Genomic DNA, 21,551 nt, shown 5'->3' with positions numbered 1-21,551 from the left:
TGTGGTTTAGCAGGGGGCATGGCAATATAGGGGTTGATTCCCTTTTATTGAAAGAATTGAGTGGATTCTCTCTCTCTCCCTCTCTCCAGGCAATGGGAAGTGTAGCTGTGGCCAGTGCCTGTGCTCGCAGGGTTTCACAGGGGAGGCGTGCGAGTGCTCTGCTGCCAATACCAGCTGCGTTCCTGAGGCGGGCGGGGAGCTGTGCAGCGGCAATGGCTCCTGTGTGTGTAACCGCTGCCACTGCAGAGAGGGCTACATCGGAAGACACTGCCAGACATGCATCAACTGCAAAACAGACTGCCAGAGCTACGAGTGAGTCACAGAGCTTTAACATGCTTTACCAGACCTCTCTGTGTTTACAATGCTTCCCTATGCTTTACCAGACCTCTCTGTGGTTTCCCATGCTTTCCCATGCTGTCCCTGTGTTTATTACACTGTGCTGTGCTTTCACTGCAGGTCCTGTCTGTTGTGTGAGCTGGGCGGGGGGCACTGTGAGTCAGAGTGCAAGGGAGCCCTGCGACGAGAGGTGCAGAAACTTCCAGACGACACCTGCATCCTGGATAATGTCATCTTCAGCGTGATTCCACCCAAAGAGGAAGGGAGTGCGGTCCTCATTGAGTACATGAGGAGAATGTGTAAGAGCTTCAGAGTCTGACTGCAGGGGAGAGAGGGGAGAGAGGAGAGAGAGGGGAGAGAGGAGAGAGGGAGGAGAGAGAGAGAGAGGAGAGAGGAGAGGGAGAGAGAGAGAGAGAGAGAGAGAGAGAGGGGAGAGAGAGAGGAGAGAGGGGAGAGAGGGAGAGGAGAGAGAGAGGGGAGAGAGAGAAGAGAGGGAGAGAGAGAGAGAGAGAGAGAGGGGAGAGAGGGGAGAGATAGAGAGGGGAGAGAGGAGAGAGGATAGGGGAGAGGGAGAGGAGAGGGGAGAGGGGAGGGGAGAGAGGAGAGAGGAGAGGGGAGAAAGGAGAGAGGGGGGCAGAAAGTGGGTACAGGGGAGTGGGTAGGGATGTCTTTTACTTTGCTATGAGGTTAGCTTGCACAGTAAGCGTTGTGATCACAGTGTCTAGTCTCCGGTACCTGTGCGTGTCTCCACAGCTCCTCCCAGCACCCTGACCATCGTGGGTGGCTCTGTCTCGGGCGTCGTGTTCATCGGCCTTCTTCTGATCATGCTGTACCGCATCATCGTCTTTTTCTACGACAGGCAGGAGTACCGGCGCTTCGAGAAGGCGAGGAAGTGCGAGAAGTGGAATAAGGTGAAGGGGGGGGGGGGGCATCTTAAATTCTAAAAAGACTCCTGCATTTTACCACTCGTGTGGCTCTGTGGTCCTTTCCCCTCGCTGTTTTAAATCACGAATTGGACAATTTTCTGAGATTTTCAGTTCCAGTGGTTTGATTTCATCGGCACAGCCAATCGAAATCGCAGAAGCAGCGCTGCGTTCCAGTACATGTGCACAGCGCTGAATATATACCTGTGAAAACAGCTCTGGATTCAAATACTTGTTTGTTTTTGTTTTTCAGGACGACAACCCCCTGTTCATAAATGCCACCACCACTGTAATGAACCCCAACTTTGAAGAGAGCTAAACCAGAGAGCCGCGTCGCGGAGGACCTGCATTCCCCTCCCTGCCCCTAGCGAGCTCCCCAGCACTGCAACACAGCCTGGCTCACCAAGCTGCTCCGCGCCTAAATGATTCCCCCGCCCCCCATGCCTTTCCCCTGTGGGAACTCCAATTAAAGACTTCCCATCATGTCGGTGTGTGCAACAGCTCATCCCTTCCCTGTTTAACATCCTCTTTCTGCTCCATCTCTGCCACGCCTACTTACCCCAGATAAAAAAAACAAATAAAGGTTGCGCATCGCAGCACTAATATGCTTCCCCGCCTCTCGCTTCCCCACAATGTTTCTTGAGGGGGGATAACAATTCAGTGCGCAGAAACAGCAAGCGGGCGACAGAAGTAAGGAAGGCAGTGTGTCTGTGTCCGCTGGGAGGGTTGGGGAGACTGTAATACCTGCGCACCAACATGGGGGGGGGGGGGGGGGGGGGGGGGGGGGGGGGGGGGGGGGGGGGGGGCTCTGAAATGTTGCTCCTTAAGAAAATGTATTTGAAATGGAAACACTTCGTGCACAAGGATCAGGGAGGCTGGTGAATTCGGTTTCTGAATCTTATTAAGGTGATGTGAATTTTTTAACAAAGAGCACATTGAAGAGGTGTTAATCTTTTGTATTATTATTATTATTATTATTATTATTATTATTATTATTATTAATAATAAAGCATGGTTTATGTCAATATGTACAGTTCATTGCAAGAATCCGCATTGCAATAGGCTTCACTGGCGGAGGAAGCAGGAACTAGGCTGTTGTATTAACTTGTGTTTCTCATTCCTGTACTTCTCTGTGTTTGCAACGCTTCCCTATGCGTTATTTCACTTGGCTACGCTTTTACTATGGGTTGCGTTTATAAGGGTTAGTTTGCAAAGCGTAAACTCACGGGCTACTCGAATAATGGTTAGAGTTGCGCGACCCCACAGCGACCCCTGCTGTCTGATGCCTCCTGTGCCAGATTCCAATGCTTTTTTTTTTTATCAGTGTGGATTGGTACGAATGCGACATGTTGCATAAATGATAATGTAACAGAAAATGCTGCCAGTGTGTGTCTAATAAAGTAAAACGTGTAACCCTGTCCGTGTAAGCGGCTGTTCGCTCTTAACCCTTCATAGCTCAGCTCACTGCAGAGCATTGAAACAGTTATTCACGCAGAGTGACGTCAAAGAAGCTGTCGTGTCTGCTTGCAGTTGATTATTGCTGTACTGTATGAGCAACACAGCTCCACAGAGAGACTTCTCGGGTATTTTAAATTGTCGTGTGTCGCAGTGGCGGCCCCAGTGCAGGATACCATGACTTTCAAACAGGGCAACGGCACTATTAACTGTATTGCATTAGACTACAGCGATCGCAAACACACACACACACACACACACACACACACACACACACACAAACACACACACACACACACACACACACACACCACATCAAGCCCAGTCAAACGTTCCTGCGGCATTGCGGGTAGCACGCTTTGACATTCAGGGCACAAGCTCCTAAAAGCATGTACCAAAATAAACGGGAGGGCTTCCAAAACAGCAACTCGGAACAAGAAGGGTTAAAAAAATAAAAGAAAAAATAAAAAACTACATTTCCCAACGCCCCCCGCGGCCCCGTCACGCAGCCCGGATGACGTCAGGCGCTGCTGATTGGCTGCAGGGCGCATTTGAAAGCAGTGAAGACGCGGGGCCCGGCGTCGGGCGGTTATTGGCATTTAAAAGTTGCTTTGCGTTTTGTTTTTATGTTTATTTATGACGTTGTATTTAATATTAAGAGGAATCGGCGACGCAATTACCACCTCAGGCTTCACTCGGGAGTACAGAAGCGGTATGTGTAAATCTCGCCGGGTTTGCCAGCAGATACAGGAGCGAGTTCACCGGATTCCTACTCATTATATCCCAAGAGCTTTTCTGCCTTTTATTACTGTTGTCTTTTTACGTGTGAAACTTCAAATCGGCAGAAAGAAAGGACACAGGCAGGCATTATATTGCACCCAGTGCAGGCTGCCCCTGCGCACCGGGGATAACATTATAAACACGGGTGAATATTGCAGAGAGAAGGCAGAGAATCGCAGTCCCGCCGACCCGGGCAAGACAGGCTAGCTTGCATTTAAAGGACGCTCTGTTTTATTATTTAATCTTCAATCTTTATAGCTTTCATATCTCTTCCCCCGTCGTTTTTGGTTCTGTGTATTTGTATACCTGCTTGTTTAGTTTCCTGTCTGTGGATCTGTTTTATAATGCAGGGTGTATTTATTTATTTTTTTTCAAAGTAATGTCGGGGAAGCTTCACATAAGCATGTTTTAAAAAACATGTCTAAGAAATTTTTAAATAATGTTGTTGTTGTTATTTCTAGCTTGGATTGATCATGAAATACCTCCGAGTTGAAGGTTATGTGTCGCTGGTGAGCAGTGTGGAGGAAGCCAGGGCTCTCCTGGGAGAGTTGCAGGTGAGAGTTTCGAGGCTCAGGTAACCCCTGAATATCAACCAGCCGCCTGTTGCACATCTTTATGTTCAGAAATTAAAAATCAATAAATATATGGAAAAATATGCATCTCTTTTTCCAACAGTTGAAGGAGGACTTGTAATCCCAAAAGTTCTGATTATGGTGTGATTTATAGAGGGATTTCAAAAGCCTGTATCTCTTCAAAAAAAAAGTTCCTTCCAGAGCATAATATATATATTAAAGTTATTTAATGCTAGATCTCACAACCTTGTGCTCTTAATTTTCTATTGGTGTCTCCATGCATGTAGATCATTTCACTACACTTATTACAACACTGTCACACAGCCAGCAGCTCTATGCAAGACTCCCTCTGCATAGCATTTTCATCCATTCCAGGTTTTACTACAAGTATGAATAGCCCCAGTGTACAGGTAACAAGCTCAGGCAGGTGTGTCTTACAGTAAAACCTGGAGTGGATCAGACCTGCTAAGCGCCGGGAGTCTGGCTTGGCAGTAGAGAGTTCCTGCTCTCAACACCTTTCTCTCTGAACAGGGATTCCTCTGCGGAGTGCTGAAAGGTCCAGTCACCGGAGAGCAGAGCTCGGAGCACCATGTCGTTTGTGATCGTGTTCTCCGGGCGTGCAACCATCACGTGGGGGTCGGGCCCTCGAGCCCTGAGCACCTGGACTGCCTGGCTGAGCTGGCGGAGCTGGCCTACAGGGGCTACCTGGCCTCGGGCACCAAGCAGTCCCCGCTGTACATGGAGAAGATCCTCTACCACCTGGTCCGCAACCTCTCCGCGCAGGGATCCCCGGAGCTGACGGATCGATTTGGGGAGCACCTTTACAGCCGGCTGGCACGGGAGCAAGGGCCTGGGGTGTCCGAGGATTACGGGACGCTGGCCAGGAGCTGCTTCGCCGTGCTGTGGAAGGAGGCTGACTCCCGGGCTCCAGGGGGGCCCAAGCTGGCCGGCAGGCTGCGGTCCGTCCGCTATTTGATCTTGCTGGAAGGCGTTGGCCCCGGCCGGCCCCCGGCTGAGTGCGCCACCTACCTCTCCCTGTCCGCCAGGCACTCCGAGGTGGCTGGGGCGGAATACGAGGCCCGCGGGGGCCCCCTGAGCAAGGAGCGAGCCTCGTTCTTGGTCAGGCAGGTCGAAGGCTCCCTGCTCCGGCCCCTGGCCCCTGCTGCGAAGGCGTGGCCCGTTTCGATGCGCTCCCACAGGCTGACGGTGTTGACGGAGGTGGCCCTGCAGTGTTGCAAGCGGCTCTGCAGGGGGTGCTGCTGGGAGGAGGCAGAAACACATCTGAGACAAGCCAGTGGCCTCCTGCCGAAGTCCAGCCTCAGCTTCAGGGCGGCTCTGGGCCTCCTGGGGTCCGGAGTCGGGGTCTTGCGGGCCCTGTCCGACGGCCTCGCGTGCGGGGCCTCTTTGAAAGATGCTGCCGGTGCCCTGAGCTCTCTGTCGCCCCCTGCTGCCTGTGATCTGGAGCGCAGGGCTGTCATTGAGGGGTGTCAGTTCGTGGTGTGGGCCCTAGAGGCTGGGGTGAAGAGGGCGGAGGGGCAGGGCAGCGGGAGAGCGCTGTGCACTCAGGACCTCGTGAGGCTGTTCGCTTTCATTGAGGAGTATGTGAAGCTGCTGCAGAAACACATGGACAGCGTGAGTCTCCTGTCTGTCTCTCACAGGGTTTGAGAACAGTTATGATGGTCTGTGAAGTAGCATCAAATTATATTCTGTAATCTCAGGAATGGAAATAAGACGGTGTGTAGGCGAGAAGCACAGGTGTGTCTTATGAAACCAGGAATGGATCAAACTGCTATGCAGTGGGAGTCTTATTTCCATCCCTGTTTACAGCTGTGATCGCGATGCACTCGGATGCCAGCGGGCGTGATAAGTGAGCTGCTCAGTGAAAGAACCCACGTCACGGCGCGCTCGGCTGCACTCCCCCTGAGCAGCTCTGAGCTGCAGAGCGGATTTCATCAGTGATCAGAGTGATCATTTGTTTTTAAGCTGTTTTTCCTCTTGCAGATGGCCGAGGCCCACCCAGAGCAGCACAGACTCCTGAAGCAGATGAGCTACCAGAGCCTTCAGCTCTACTTCTCCCTGGCGTACGACAGCCTGCTCTCCTCGCAGGTACCGTGTGTGTGTCTCTGGATCTGGGGGTATGCAGGTGTGAAGGCGCCCTGCTGTATCTAAAAGCTTGCCTTCTCTCTCTGTGTCTGTCTGTCCAGCTGGAGAGTGCAAAGTCTTTGCAGGCGGTCGTGTGCTGCTGTCGCTCAGCAGCAGAGGCCATGCTGGCTGGACTCGAGGGCCTCTCGGAGAAGGACCAGGTCGACTACTTCAATAAAACAGGTACAGCAGAACCCCGAACTGTCCTGGTGCACGTGTGGTCCCGTGGGGTAACCCTAGGAAAGGGCCAGTGTTTCAGATTGCCAGCCTCATCAACGTTTGGCCTCATTGTTTTTTTTTTTTCTTTTTGTTCTCGCAGCCTACTGTGTGAATAACTTGTCCTGTGGGCTGTATAACCAGAAGCTTTACCCCGAGGCCCTGTCAGTGGTGGGGACTCTCTGCACAAAGCTGGGGGGTCCCGGCTGTCCTGATCTGCCTCCGGAGAGGGTAAGGAGGGGGAACATGAAAGCGCTTTTTCAGGAGCAGCGGCTTGAAACCCTGTTCCGGGAGACCTCGTTTTGAAGTTTGCCGTAACGAACCGCAAGTCTCCCGTGATGTGCCACGCTCCCCCCGAGTTCCAAGCCACAAAGTGGCTCGTTGTTCCCTCGGCTTAATTGTTCGTTGGCTCGCTCTGCTCGAGCCGAGAGCCTGTTTCTCGCACGCTCTTTGTGTCGCACTCTGATTAGAGAGCTCGCCTCTGAATGCTGAAACATGTCAGAAGTAATTAAATCAAATGAAAGCAAACAGCAAGCTTGAGAGTACTTAACCTGTTTGTGTAGAGCCTGTTGTGGGTTAAACGGGCGTTCGAGTGCGAGAGCTACACTCGGCGACATTGATGGCTGGTTTCACAGACTCCAGAGTATCACTAATCTTGTTTTACCAGTGTAGCTTCATTGAATAGTTTTCAATGGGGGCGTGACTGGTGTTAATGTAGCGTTTCCTGCCCACCCCCCCCAGCTGCACCGTGCTTTCCTGGTCTCTGTGCAGTGCTACAGGAAGACTGCGCAGTTCCAGCTGGCCCTGGAGCAGGTGGGCTCCTGGCTGCTGGCCCTCGGGGGCCGCGTGACGGAGAACATGTCCGAGCCGGTCTCGCTGTGGGTCCGGACGAAGGCAGAGGCAGCGCGTGGCGGAGCGGAGGATGTGAGGCTCAGGTGAGGACTGTCTGTCTCCCTCCACAACTCTGTGGCTCTGTCTGACACAGCCTGCTCCTGACCGGAGAGAAAAAAGTATATAAATAAATCTTTTAATTTCATTTTTAAATAGCGTATATGCATAGCCCTCCAGGACTGGGATTAGCTACCCCTTGGTCTACTGCAACACCGGCATTGCAGTGTTTCAGATTGTCAGCCGGTGTTGACAGGAGTGGTTAGATTTAATGCAGCTGTGCCCTGCTTCTCACCTCCTCCTGTCCCTGGCAGGACCCTGAAGGACGCGCTGGGGCACCGGGTCTCTGATCCGGAGCTCCTGCTTGCCCTGCTGGAGGAGGAACTGCGAGCGTACCGGGCGCTCCAGGGAGACACTGCTCAGGAGAGGTACAACACGCTGTGCGACCTGCTGGAGATCTGCCACGAGGACAGCGGCCGGAGCCACGACAGAGCCGTGTACCTGTGTGAGCTGGGGCAGGTGCTGTGCTACAGCCAGGACTTCACTGAGCAGACAGACTGGTGAGTGAGAGGGAGGGAGAGAGAGAGAGAGAGGGAGGGAGCGGTGCACCTGTGTGAGCTGGGGCAGGTGCAATGAAGTGTGAGAGGAGAGAGAGGAGAGTTTCGCTGGCATGCTTGCTTTTGTAATTGTGAATCCCGGCGTGTTCCTGGCTGCTGGTGACGGCTTTTCCTGTCCTCTTGTTGCAGCTCTGCTCTGGACTCTGTGCGGGAGGCCCTGCGCTTGCTGGATCTCGTCCCGGAGACCCCAGTGAACAGAGACCGGCTGCTGGACGAGCGAGCTCAGGCCTCCCTGTGGCTCTGCATCTGCAGCCTAGAGAGCAGCCTGCTGGAGGTAAGCTGCGAGAGAGAGAGAGGGGGGTGGGGGGACACGGCAAGAACGCTCGCACACCACTGCAATAGGTGCATTAAGCAAGCAGGCAGGTTCCGCTCCCCCTGCAGAGCGGATTTCAGTTACTGAGCACACCCAGTCAGACCAGAGGCTTGTGGGTTATTAACTGATTCGGAGCATTGCTTTCTGTACACCGAGCTCTGCACCTGCAGAGATGGAAATGTTATTGCCGGTTTGCAGTGTTGATCGATGATGTGTTGGAATTGCTTGAAGAGGAAGGGGAGCTTTTGTTTAAAGTAACCCTGGTTCTCACCCCGTCTCCCTTCCTGTGAGGCTGTGGAGAGAGAGCGGAGGCTGCGAGCGGCTCGGTCCCAGGCAGCCAAGAGCATGGAGGCCTTCGAAGCCAACGACCTGGACTACGAGGAGCAGCTGCAGGACGGGGAGTGCAGCTACGATGGGAAGAGATTCAGCATGGAGGCGGAGGCTGGTACGAGCACACACACGCTGACAGGACTTCTCAAAACAGCAGGGTGATGGAGACCCACTACAGCAGACACACAGGGAGGGCAATAAGAATCCTGTTGCAGAGCAGTGTCACCCATTCCAGGTTTTACTACCAGCTTGATTAGCCCAGTGTCCTGATTTTTTTAAGTGAAACCAGGAATGGATCACTGTTATGAACGGGTCTTAATTCCTTGTGTTAGACTTACGCCTGCAAGCTGCAGAAACAGTTTTTTTTTGCTAAATTACCAGCCAATTTAAAAATCTACTTTCTCTCTTTCTGTGCTTGGGTGTTCAGAGCAGTGGCGTTCCTTGGACGAAGCCCTGTGTTTGTGGAAGACCCTCCTCTCCAGCAGCCCCCTCCCTGCGGTGCGCAGCCCCAAGCAGACCTCCTCCTCCATCCAGATCATGGCAGCTCTCTACAGGCTGCTGGGCAAGGTGAGGCCGGGGGACCGCGCTCGTGGCGCGTCTCTGTTTCTCGAACCCGATCGCAGGATTGAGATTGTTTGTTTGCATTGCATGCCTCGACTCCAGTGCGTATTTGTATAATCTAAGATGTCCCCGTGTCTCGTCTCTGCACAGCCCCTGCAGGCCCTGGACAGCTACCTGCTGGTGTCCCGTCTGTCCAGGAGCCTGTCGGACCCCCTGGGCTCCGTCTCCGCTCTGTGCCACCTCGCCAAACTGCTGCTGGAGATGGACTGCCCCAGCCTGGCCCAGGTACCCTGCCTCAGCTCTGCTGCTTCAAGAATATTATTATGATTATTATTCTGATGTATTTACTTGACGACCTACAGTTGCTAGATGGCAGTACAGGGTTACAATGTGCGAGATCAATATTTAAATGCAATGTAGCTTCCAGTAAGAGCAAATACATTATGAACTAGGGTTGATTGTAATAAATTCACCACCTCATCTGTCTCTGTCTGTCCCCAGCCCCATCTCGAGGAGGCGGAGGCTTGCTTGAAGTCAGCGGCCCCCGAGAGTGAAGGCTTCCCCCTGGCCAGCCTCACCTGCAGTGTCCTGAGGAGCCAGCTGTGCTGTGCTACCAGCCAGGTACTGCAGACGACTCGACTCCTTGTCAGCGAGACTCCCACTGCACAGCAGTCTGATCCGTTCCTGTTTTTATTTTGCTACGAGTTTATTAACACGCATGTGAGCTTGTTACCTGGGCACACTGTGGGCTAATCAAGCTGGCAGTAAAATAGGAGTCGTCTTTTCTTCCCTTAGCAATGGTGACATTGTGCATAAATGATGCCCAATGTGGATTGTGATGATGATGAACTGGTAATTAATCTAACTGCTGATTTAGCTTGTATCTGTTCACACTTGTGTTGGTTCATATTGTGGCAATGCATGATGAAAAGCAAATATTTTTCTAAGTGTTAAAATGGGGAAATGTTTGTTTTTACTCTGCTGATTTAATGGAATTTGTAAATGAAGTGCTAGTAAAGGTCTCTGTGCTCAGGTAGAGGAAGGGGTGTCTCACCTGCTACAGGTGCTGCAGGATCTGGGGCTTCAGAAGCAGACCAAGAGCTGGTGCTTCCTCAAGGCAAACGCCCTGCAGCTGCTGGGCACCTACCTGAGCCTGCCCAGCACACTGCTGGCACCCCGGCTGAGAGAGAGGCTGCGTGTGCACGGTGCGTACCAACGAGAGCGTGACTGACTGTGTGTGTGCATGGTGCCTAGCAACAAGAACGCGACTGTGTGTGTGTTGCCTGGGTAACCCCTGCCTTTGCAGCTGGATTTCAGAAACTGCAATAAGTGAAAGATGAAACTAACGAACCCGTGAACGCTGGTTTGGAGTGGCCCCGCGGCGGCTGGTTTGGAGTGGCCCCGCGGCGGCTGGTTTGGAGTGGCCCCACGGCGGCTGGTTTGGAGTGACCCCGCGGCTTGTCTCCTCAGGGTGGCGCTCTCCTGACGTGGCTCTCGTGGAGGGCAGGAAGCTCCTGTGCAGCATCGTGGTGACTCTGCTGGGGAATGGCGTGTTCGGGACCTACAAGCTCAGCACTGACACTCAATTTGTGGACCAAGGTACCGGTTCACTGCTTCCAGAAACATCGCCCTGGTGTGCGGTTTTAGTAGATTTTAAACCAGGCTGAATAAGACTGGTATCTGTTAATGTGGACGGAAGGAGAGGCGTTGGCAGGAGGCTCTGAGTGATTCCCTAATCCAATCTTTAGAACCGGAAAAGATTCCATCTTCATGCTGCGATGGAAACCATGTCCACGTCTTTCGTGGGGGTTGATCTGCACGCATTCTAACTCCTGAATTAAGACTCCCGAGTGTGTTTTTGTTTGTTTTGTAAGCTGCTTGTTGCCTCCTGACCGCCTCTGTTCCTCTGCTCTGCCTCTCTGTCCAGGAGAGAACCTGATTAAGAAGTGGCAGGTGCTGGCGGACGTGCTGCTCTGCTCCCAGCGCCTTGTCTCTCACAGCAGCCGGATCGGAGCAACCTGCGAGGCTAAAGCCATGTGCCTGGAGGCCCTGAGACTGAGCTCCAAGCTGCAAGCGCTCGGACAGTGAGTGAGGGGGGGGGGGGGTTGGGTTGTGCTGTGATTGTGATTGGCCGCAGCTCTGGTGCTGACGTGTCTGTGCATCCCGCAGGTACGCAGAGTTCCTGGTGGCCAAAGCGGAGCTGGAGCTGCAAAGGGGCGAGGCGGAGCTGTGCGCGCTGGACCTGGAGCACGTGAGAGTGCTGCTGGAGCTCTGTGCTGGTCAGTCTTGCCTCCTCTGTCCCTTTATCCTCTCAGCTCATCTCCTTCTCCTTGCTTTTATTGATTTACTTTATACCCCTTTAACTACCTCACCTCAGATCTGCACAAACAGCTGATTGGAATAAGCGAGGGTCAGTACTGTTAATTGGGCAATTTTCTTTTTTTTTTTTTTTTTTTTTGAGGCTATATAAAAAAGCAGTCGTTGATTTTAGTTACCCAGGAGTCCGTGTTTGAGCATTTCCAGTCTGCAGAGTTGCAGCTCGGCTCATGTTTTGATGCCTGTATCGTTTTTAATCCCCCCCCCCCCAGATCACGGCTGTGAAAGCGAGAAGAAAGCCGAGGTCAAAATCAAACCCAGGAAGGGCAGAGCTGCCAAGAAACGCCCGGCAGTCGTGCCAGGGTCACCCCCTCAAAAACTGCCGGGCCAGAGCCAAGATGAGGACTTCCTGCACCACCCCCTCCACCTCAGACCCACTGTGGACGGGGAGCAGCCGCGTTCCCCCTCCCCGGAGCCCAGGGCCAGGGCCAGCAAGTGGCTCTCCCTCCTCACCCACCAGCCCCACTGCTCCTGCCCGGGCTGCACAGACCCCGGGCTGGCCAGGGTGTGCGCTCGTTGGGCAGCGGCTCGGGGCGAGCTGGAGGCTGGGTGCGGAGAAGGCAGGGAGGCATCCAGGCTGCTGGCGGTGGGCCTGTCCCGTTGCGAAGCGCTGGGGTCCAGGCTTGGGGTGACCGCAGCACGGGTGCTGGGTCACAAGGCTGGACGGCCTGCTGGTCTCCTGGACGACGTGGCTGCCAGGATCCACCTGGGCCTGGCGGTATTGAACCCAGAGCCCGAGAAGAGGACCTGGGATCTGCTGGAGTCCGGGCTGGCCTTCCTCGCCTCCCACACCAATCCGCTGAGGGGACTAGAGCACATCGGGGCGGGCCTGCTCAGCGCCAAAGCCGTGGCCTCAATTTGCGCCTTGGCTGCCAAGCGGGACTGCAGCGTGGGGGAGATATTCTCTCAAGTTTGGGCGTGGAGCCCCGTTGTTGGCAGCAATGGAAAAAATGATGAAAACACTGAAGAAGGTAAAGGAACTGCGCTGGGGAAAGAGAAGCAGACGAAAGCCAGACCCAGGGCTAGGAAGCCGGCTAGGATACAGCCCCCTGTGGTTGTCAAGGTTACGTCCTCTGATGAGATGGAGCGCCCCCCCCTCGGTGTCAAGCTGCCAGCCCCCCTCTCCTCGACCCCTGCCCCCTGCACTCCGGTACAGAAGGGGGGCCCCTCTGCCAAGATGAGCTCCTGCAGCACGGCCAAGCACAGCCTGAAGGCCAAGCTGCAGTTCCAGGTGTTTGACGAATCCTCGTCGCCCCTCAACGTGAGGCTCAAACAGGTCCCTGCGGCTCCCAGGCAGTCCAGGAAAGCCAAGTCCAGGTTTAAGGTGAGACGGGGCGAGGGGTGGGGCTGCATTGTTTGTTTGTAAAGTGTCAGGGGGCTGCCTGTAATCAAGTTGTGTGTGTCTCACCGTGCTCTGTCAGGCCCATGAGCGAAGCCAGTCTAGTCTTTCATACAAAGAGCATCTGATTGATTGATTCTTCCTTGGTCGTGCGCACGTTTATTAGAGCACCCCATTGCTTCTGATGTTTTGAATTGTTGTGCATATGAAATCAAACCACTAACCGAATCTTTTTGAAATAGTAAGAGAAAAGGAATACACAACCACAAATGGTAAAATGAATGAGGCTTCTTTGTTTAAGATGCCTGATTTTAAAGCACAGTGGTCTGTAGCACATCCAGCAAGCTTTTCTTGCATGCAGGTAGGTATATAAAGGATATCCATGATGAATCTTGGTGTTATAATACATTTGCACATTACTGTACGTTAATTTTACTTATTTTTTAAATTTGGTTTTGTTAACGTTTCCTTCCTAGGTCGTGTTCAGCGACGATAGCGACCCTGAGGGGGGCGACAAAGAGAAAGACGAGCCAGCCCCCGGCGAGCTTTCGGGGCGCAAGAAACTGGGGACGCGGGGCTCTGGTAGGGCGATGCGGCAGGGGGAGAACCAGCCCTCTGAGAAGCCAAGCAGGGGGGGGCACAGGAGAGTGGAGAAACCAGAGACTCTCCCTGTGCCCTCCGAAGGAAGCTGCCCTGATCCAGCCCCGGAGACTGGAAGGGCCAGGAGAGGCAGGCCACCCAAGCAGGCTGGCAACTCTCAGGGGCTCGGGGAGGAGTGTGTGGGGAAGGCAGGGAGGAGGAGAGGGAGGGCTGGGGGAGAGGAGCCGGAGACTGAGCTGATGAGGACGATAGAGGAAGAGGAGGAGGAGGGGGAGTTTGAGATGAGCGTGGAGATTCTGCGCGGGTCCGAGAGCGAGGATGAGGAGGGTGTGCTGGTTACCGGTAAGGAGACTGAACTGGGGTAAATGTTTTTTTTGGAGGCTGGAGCTAACTGCAATTGGAGTCTTCCATCCCTGTTGTACCCCAAAATGAGAGTTGAGCGAAGGGCGAAAATTTGCATGTTTTTTCATTTTATACAGGACAGTTCGTGCCATCTGTTTTGTAATGCGACCGCTCTCTGTGCTTCTGTGTTTTTAGCCCCCCGGGTTCGAGCGGGGCGCAGGGACTCCCCCGAGTGTGAGGTCCTGAGACGGGATTTGGGGGCAGAGGGTTGGGGGCTGGTCCTTGGGGAGCAGAGGAAAGGGGTCAGCCTGCACCCCTGCCCTTCCACTGCTCTGTCCGCTGCGATGGGTGAGTGTGCTGGTAGCTGCCACGTCTGCATGCACAATCTAATCTAATTCAAGCTACCAGATCCTCTCTGTGTCCTGCTGTATGTGAGCCAGCTTGGATTCCTCTTATCCGTCTGTGTCTTCTGTATGAAATGAAGTGATCTTGCAATAAAATTCACATTTCTGTAGCACCTTTCATCACCAAGCTTCCAAAGCGCTACACACACTTCTCTCTCTAAAAAAACCAATTGAGCCATTTTTAAGCTTAGCTTAATTAAAAATGCAATAGAATTATTTTAAGAAGGTACTTGTGGGATAAACAGACTAATTGAAGGACTCTTCCACTCCTCCCTCCCCAGCCCCTCTGGACCTGGACTGGGTGCGCTCCCTCCTGCGCGCTGCCTTCCTCTCCGTGCAACCCTGCCCCCCCAGCTCCCTCTACTCCCACCTCTGCCGGCTCCTGGCCCTCTGCTGGGGGGACGAGGACCCCCAGACCACAGCCTTCCTGCACGGGGAGTCTCTCGCTGTCGCAGCCCGCCACCAGATGAGCAGCAGCCTGCACAGCAAGCAGCGGTGAGCGGGGTTCTGCTAATACTTCAAACAGAGATTGCATAATGGGGGGGTATGATCATGGTTAATTGGGGTGTTCTGGTTTTACAATGAGTTTGAGACATTGGGGCAAATTTAAGCTTGCAGTAATAAAACCGGGCATCAATATTAAATTTTTTTTTTTTTTGGTGTGTGCTTCAGTAAACTGAAGAAGCAGTGCTCCCCAGACACAGAGCTGTCAGAGCGGCTGCAGGATCTGAAGCTGCAGGACCCCGGCCCTTCCGAGCCCAGCCTGCAGTGCCTCTCTGCCCTGGAGAGAGTATTCGAGTTCCCGGCTTCTGACCCAGCCCTCTTCCCACAGCAGGACTGCCGGGAGTTTCTGGAGCATCAGAAACGCATCCCGCGAGGTGAGGAGGAGGAGGAGGAGAGAGGGGAACAGCAAAGGGGTTCCATTGATCACTGACTCTACCAAGCCTTTTTATTTATTATTGCTGGTGCTGCATGAGCCAGTTTGTATTCAGTTCGTGTCAGAGCTCTCCACTGATAGTGCTAGCTGTCCAGGGAGGGTCCTTGGTGTCGATCAGGCTGGGTTACCATTCCAAGGGAAGATTGGGTTTGTGATGATGGCTGCTTCTCTGAGCCTCTGTGGAGGGCAGCGATCCACACAAACCCCAACAGCTGCTGCTTCACTCCTGTCACTCTGAAGGGTGAATCAGTCCACTCAACAGCAGTGACCCTCGCCTGCTGAGAGCTTGCTACAAATCTGTCTGTGTAGCTGTGACATATTCCCCTAACTTACCTCTCCCTCTCTCTCTCTCTCTCTCTCTCTCTCTCTCTCTCTGTGTGTGTCCCCCCCCGCTGTGCCGGTAGACGTGACTGTGTGCATGCTGTCGCTGGTCAGTGTTCATCCAGGCGTGCTGGGAGACACTCTGCTGCTCACCAGACTGGAGCGGGACTCTGCTCCCGTGACTGTGCGCATCCCCACAGCACACAAACAGGTAGGCACATACTAACAGAGGCAGGGGGGGGGAGACTGGGGACTGGGAAAGAGATCCTGACAGGACACTGACTGCTACACCATCACCATAGAGAGGGAAGAGACTGCGGACTGGGAAAGGGATCCTGACAGGACACTGACTGCTACACCATCACCATAGAGAGGGAAGAGACTGCGGACTGGGAAAGAGATCCTGACAGGACACTGACTGCTACACCATCACCATAGAGAGGGAAGAGACTGGGGACTGGGAAAGAGATCCTGACAGGACACTGACTGCTACACCATCACCATAGAGAGGGAAGAGACTGGGGACTGGGAAAGAGATCCTGACAGGACACTGACTGCTACACCATCACCATAGAGAGGGAAGAGACTGGGGACTGGGAAAGGGATCCTGACAGGACACTGACTGCTACACCATCACCATAGAGAGGGAAGAGACTGGGGACTGGGAAAGAGATCCTGACAGGACACTGACTGCTACACCATCACCATAGAGAGGGAAGAGACTGGGAAAGAGATCCTGACAGGACACTGACTGCTACACCATCACCATAGAGAGGGAAGAGACTGGGGACTGGGAAAGAGATCCTGACAGGACACTGACTGCTACACCATCACCATAGAGAGGGAAGAGACTGGGGACTGGGAAAGGGATCCTGACAGGACACTGACTGCTACACCATCACCATAGAGAGGGAAGAGACTGGGGACAGATCCTGACAGGAAATGCTACACCATCACCATAGAGAGGGAAGAGACTGGGGACTGGGAAAGAATAGACACTTTAACCATCACCTGACAGGACACTGACTGCTACACCATCACCATAGAGAGGGAAGAGACTGGGAAAGAGATCCTGACAGGACACTGACTGCTACACCATCACCATAGAGAGGGAAGAGACTGCGGACTGGGAAAGAGATCCTGACAGGACACTGACTGCTACACCATCACCATAGAGAGGGAAGAGACTGCGGACTGGGAAAGGGATCCTGACAGGACACTGACTGCTACACCATCACCATAGAGAGGGAAGAGACTGGGGACTGGGAAAGGGATCCTGACAGGACACTGACTGCTACACCATCACCATAGAGAGGGAAGAGACTGGGACTGGGAAATAAGACTCCTATTGCACAGCAGTGTCACCCATTCCCGGTTTTACTACTAGCTTGATTAGCACCAGTGTGTCTAGCGAACAAGCTAAAAAAAATCCCAGTAAAACCAGGAATGGATCAAACTGCTGTGCAACAGGAGGAGTCTTCCCATACACGGCTCAAGTCCTGCTCTTGGGTCACTACTAGACTTGGGGGGTGGGTTGATTGTGTGCTGAAAGGGGGTCTCGCCGAGCGGACTGATTTTGGTTCCAGGTGTAAGCTGTTTGTTTGTTTGAGCAATGAAACGGTCTCTCCTGTAGATGTCTGTGAGGGCCATGCTGAGGGAGTTTGGCTCCATTCAGGAGCAGCAGAAGGTCCTCAGCAACGTGACGGACAAGGTGGAGTGGTGGGAGGGGCGTCGGGAGCTGGACGAGAGGATGAGGGTGAGGAGCTGCGGGCGGGACTGCCAGTGAATGCTTTCATGTCTTTTCAAATACAATTCAATCTGGTGGATTGTGGGGTTTTTTGCACTTGTTATTTTTAAACCAAAATGTTCCAGAACCAGCAAGAAACGCAGTGGTTTGAAAGAGACTTAGTTTGAGGCTCGCTGTATCAAAAACCAAGTCTCCCCTGGTGTGCCGTGCAGCGACCTGAAACCTACAGTCTCCTGTTCCACGCCACAGAGTATGGTTTAAGGTGTTAGTGTGGTCTGTGATAAAGCAGGAATCCTGTATGACTCTGTTTGAAGTGCGTCTCTATCTGTAAGGAACTGTAACCCTCTTGTTTGATGGCTTAGTATCACTAGCCCATGATCTCCTCTATTTGCCTCTCTCTGCAGGTCCTGCTTGTGGAGATGCAGGATCAGGGTCTGGGCTGTTGGAAGGGCCTCCTGCAGCCTGGCTGCAAGGACCCCGAGGTGGCTGCGCAGGCTGCCTGTCTGCAGAAACAGCTGGCAGAGTGCGGGGCGCAGCGAGCCGGAGAGCTGGTAAAGGTGAGGAGAGACTGGATGGTTACTGGACTGTGTTAACTGGCTCCACTGCTGCAAGCTTTATTAAATGATTCTCCTCCTGACGCAAGAATCACTCAGTTTAATTCCCATGCTTGATTAAACTTCAGTATTCACATGCAATACGAAAGGCATTTGTGCTCAAGCCTTTTTCTCCTGATGTAGCAGAGTTCAAGCCTTTGTATACCTAGACTGTGGCCACATCATTCTTCAGTAACTTTTCTCTGGTGCAGCTGTGGTACCTTCTTGGTCCTGTTAATTCACACAGACACCCACACGCTGCTAATGAGATCTATCGCTACAAGAGATTGCAAGACACAGACAAACTCCACATGTCCTAGCCAAATAACAAAGGCGTTTCCTGATCAGTAGCTTTCCACAGGCCAGCCTTTTTTTACATTGAACTTTACAAAATTTCATATAGAAGAAAATGATAAACAGATAGCCTAGTGACACAAGCTGGAAAGAGAGAAATGAAGGGGACTAGTTACTTTTGATTTATTAAAGTCTTCACGGTCCTGGTGTACAAACCAGCCGTTTACTTTCACCGATATGAGAGTGTGACGGTTTGACTTCACAAGTCTGTCCCCCCCTCTGTCCAGGCCGTCCTGTCTGGCTCTCACCTGCTCAGTGCTGAGGACGTCCACTCCCTGTCCTCTGGTCTCTGCTGCTCTCGTCCAGACGAGGCTCGCGTCTCCCTCCAGGCTGCAGTGGACAGACTGAGGGAGAGGACTGGGGAGTCTCAGGGTCACCTGATCCTCATACTGGACAAGGTAAGGGACGTCCCGACAAAGACGCTCTGTTTTTTCAGTAAATGTTGTAATAAATTAGAAATATTTTGCGACGGCATGGGAGGAGATGGATTTCTTTTCTTTTATTAAATGTTTATTGATTTGTGTTTTTACAGGATCTCCAGAAGCTCCCGTGGGAGAACATCCCCAGCCTGCGGAGTCGCTCCGTCTCCAGACTGCCTTCCCTGCGCTTCCTCCTGGGATACACGGCCATGAAGGAGGTAAGAGACTCCCCTGCGGCGTGCAGGGATGGGAGGGAGACTCCCTGCTGTGCAATAATTCCTATTTCCAATCCTGCAAAGCCATTCTGGAATGAACGATTGCTGATCTCTGTCTCTCTCCAGCACTGCCCCGGCTCAGTTCTGACCCAGGGTGTGAATCCGGCCCGGGCTTTCTATGTACTGAACCCTCAGGCCAACCTGCCTGGCACTGAGGAGAGGTTCCGGGACTGGTTCTCCAGGTCTGTATAGCACCTTTCCTTCCTCGGACCAGCCTGGAAACGTAACACTGGGCTGGTTTGTATAGTAGTGAGCGTCTGGTCTATGCAGTACAGTGTAGGCGCAGTACCTGACCAGAAACACTACAGCTGTGGCCAAAAGTTTTGCATCCCCTAGAATTTTAGTATTGAGACCAAAACAAAAAACCTAAACATCATTTTAGATCTCTTTTTGTTTTAACATCCTGTCTGCAGTGTGCCGGGCTGGGAGGGGGTGTGTGGCACTGCCCCATCGCAGGAGCAGATCCAGGAAGCGCTCTGCACTCAGGACCTCTACATGTGAGTACACTGCGCAGCACACGCCAGTGACTGCGCGCTCCCAGCTCTCCTCCTCGTGCACATCGCTCTCCTGTGTGTGTGTGTGTTCGCTCTCGCTCTGATTCAAAGTGCTTTACTGGCATGACCAGTATTAAGGTATTTGCAAAGCATTGACAATTGTCATCAGTTTACATGCAATGAGTGAAGTGTCTTTCTTTCTCCCACTCGCTCCCTCGTAGCTATGCGGGGCACGGGGCTGGCGCGCGGTTCCTCAGTGCCCAGATGCTGACGAAGCTGGGGTGCCAGTCCGTCTCCCTGCTATTCGGCTGCAGCAGCGCGGCACTGGCAGTGCGGGGGGGCCTGGAAGGCTCCGGGGTCGTGCTCCACTATCTCATGGCAGGATGGTAAGAGCTCCTTAACAAACAGACCACGGGGGAAAATGTTTTCTAAAATACAGGTTTATTAAGAGCGATGTCCCTGTTAAACTCTATTGAGTGGTCTTGAATGAAACTTCAACAAATGCCCTTCCACTGGTGCTCTTAGTTCCCAGCCCTGTTCTAAAATGTTTAACTGAACCAATCGGACCTCCGTCCAGACCCTGCAGTCGCCCGTTCTCTCATGTTACTAGCTGTTAAAGCTGGAATGGAAGAATATGATTGGACCCCGCTGCTCTAATGTCCCTCCTCTCCTCTCCCCCAGCCCCCTGGTCCTGGGTAACCTGTGGGACGTGACGGATCGAGACATTGACCGCTTCACCAAGAGTCTGCTGCAGGACTGGCTGGGCGCAGGGCCCGGGGCCCCGATCATGAAGCATGTGAGCCGGGCCAGGGAGGCTCCCCGTCTCAAACACCTCATCGGAGCCGCGCCCATCGTGTACGGGCTGCCTGTGAGCCTGCAGTAAAACGGGACGCCAGCTCCTCGTCACCGCAGCCTCTGTGTGTCCCGGTGGAGCTCTGTGTAATAGGAGCTCTATCCAGGACTCGAACCAGGGGTGGAGAACGTGCGTGTGTGTGTGTGTGTGTGTGAACCTCTGTGTAATAGGAGCTCTATCCAGGACTCGAACCAGGGGTGGAGAACGTGTGTGTGTGTGTGTGTGTGTGTCTATTAGTATGAAGATCCTAGAAAAGAGAAAATATTACAGAATAAATATCGGTCAGCACCCTCTTGAATTGTCTTCACTACCTCCACACAGCACTGACAGTGGATTTGAAAGTACTCTTTCACTGTGCTGTTTTACAGCACAGCCACAGCTATTACTGGACATGAACCTCACGGTGCTTGGGTCTTATTTATTTATCGTGGGGTTTTTTCACTTGGATTCAGGGGAATAATCCTGAGACTTGCTGTGTTTTCTCTCCTGTGGATCTGATTGTTTTTTTTTGTTTTGTTTTGCTTGCTCCAGTAACTTGATGGGGCGTGGAAATGACATCACTTGTTCATGCATCGTGATGTTCATTATCTCTCTCGTCGTTTTTAATTGCAAAGCGCATACTATTGGAAGTTATTTTACCTCCTGTTACATTTCACTGCCTAGTGCTGGTGTTTGTAAAATCTGTACAAAAGATTTGAATCTGGAACGGATTGTGTTTTACCTGTACAAATAAAAATGAAGTTTATTTTAAAGTGTTCTGTGTGGTGTGTGTTTATATAGATGGATACATATCTCTATCTAATATCTATGGCTGTATCTAATATATCTTTATCTGCTATAGAGAGGAATATTTTGGTAAACCACAAGTGATTTCCAGCAAGATTAGAGGCTGAGATTGTGTTGCTCCTGTTTCCTCACTCGCACCCTGGTATCCTGGAATAACGGTCTGGTCTTTAACAATGTGCTGAATATCTGAATGAGGGTCTCAGGAGCAGAGCGATCCTCTGCAATGTTCTCCTTTCTCCCCGGAAAGCCGCTAGCGCTGCGGACAGGGAGTGCTGTTGCCGGAGAACTTCACTGGGACTGCTGGCTCTGCTCAATATCCTGCTATCCCTGAACAGACCGCTGTCTCTTCATTAAAATCATGAGAACACGTGTCTGTATCGATCCGTCTCGCAGGTTCAGAGGTACCCGATAAATGGCCGATTTACTAAACGCCGTCAGCTTCCAAAATTACCAGTAACAACACTGCGGCAGGAATGATAATGTATTTATTTGTATATAGCGCCTTTCACAGCAGACCGCCATCACAAAGCGCTTTACACAGGCAGGCTGTGAACTGCGCATTATATTGGAGCATTGTA

The 21,551-nt window shown here is 52.6% G+C and overlaps 2 protein-coding genes across 2 annotated transcripts in view; both read left to right on the top strand.

Annotated features, from left to right (window-relative positions):
* Positions 1 to 2,021, top strand: part of itgb7 (integrin, beta 7) — a 19,886-nt gene extending 17,865 nt beyond the window's left edge. The window contains exons 13-16 of the mRNA XM_041241548.1: positions 90 to 312; positions 457 to 635; positions 1,090 to 1,247; positions 1,513 to 2,021. Coding sequence (XP_041097482.1) covers positions 90 to 312; positions 457 to 635; positions 1,090 to 1,247; positions 1,513 to 1,578 — 626 coding nt within the window. The 3' untranslated portion in view covers positions 1,579 to 2,021. The remainder of the gene's footprint in view (positions 1 to 89; positions 313 to 456; positions 636 to 1,089; positions 1,248 to 1,512) is intronic.
* Positions 2,022 to 3,256: 1,235 nt separating this feature from the next.
* Positions 3,257 to 20,909, top strand: espl1 (extra spindle pole bodies like 1, separase). The gene is made up of 31 exons (XM_041241619.1): positions 3,257 to 3,426; positions 3,956 to 4,048; positions 4,598 to 5,698; positions 6,068 to 6,172; positions 6,271 to 6,391; positions 6,528 to 6,655; positions 7,166 to 7,359; positions 7,627 to 7,872; positions 8,059 to 8,203; positions 8,534 to 8,687; positions 9,000 to 9,139; positions 9,284 to 9,418; positions 9,635 to 9,754; positions 10,167 to 10,338; positions 10,604 to 10,732; positions 11,061 to 11,217; positions 11,303 to 11,412; positions 11,722 to 12,833; positions 13,325 to 13,790; positions 13,986 to 14,138; positions 14,476 to 14,689; positions 14,867 to 15,072; positions 15,536 to 15,663; positions 17,086 to 17,208; positions 17,604 to 17,756; positions 18,374 to 18,544; positions 18,679 to 18,783; positions 18,907 to 19,022; positions 19,254 to 19,337; positions 19,556 to 19,720; positions 20,016 to 20,909. Exons 2-31 carry the CDS (start codon positions 3,968 to 3,970, stop codon positions 20,215 to 20,217), a joined length of 6,636 nt encoding a protein of 2,211 aa, XP_041097553.1. The 5' UTR covers positions 3,257 to 3,426; positions 3,956 to 3,967; the 3' UTR covers positions 20,218 to 20,909.
* Positions 20,910 to 21,551: the final 642 nt, after the last annotated feature.

This window comes from Polyodon spathula, unplaced genomic scaffold (genome assembly GCF_017654505.1).
Source record: "Polyodon spathula isolate WHYD16114869_AA unplaced genomic scaffold, ASM1765450v1 scaffolds_796, whole genome shotgun sequence".
Classification (NCBI taxonomy): Eukaryota; Metazoa; Chordata; class Actinopteri; order Acipenseriformes; family Polyodontidae; genus Polyodon; species Polyodon spathula.
This window is presented reverse-complemented; position numbering and strand designations above follow the sequence as displayed.

Coding starts and splice junctions, on each gene's coding strand:
- espl1 (XM_041241619.1), top strand. CDS start 3,968: ATGAAATACCTCCGAGTTGAAGGTTATGTGTCGCTGGTGAGCAGTGTG. Junction 7,873..8,058: donor TTCACTGAGCAGACAGACTG/GTGAGTGAGAGG, acceptor CTCTTGTTGCAG/CTCTGCTCTGGACTCTGTGC. Junction 19,338..19,555: donor TGCACTCAGGACCTCTACAT/GTGAGTACACTG, acceptor GCTCCCTCGTAG/CTATGCGGGGCACGGGGCTG.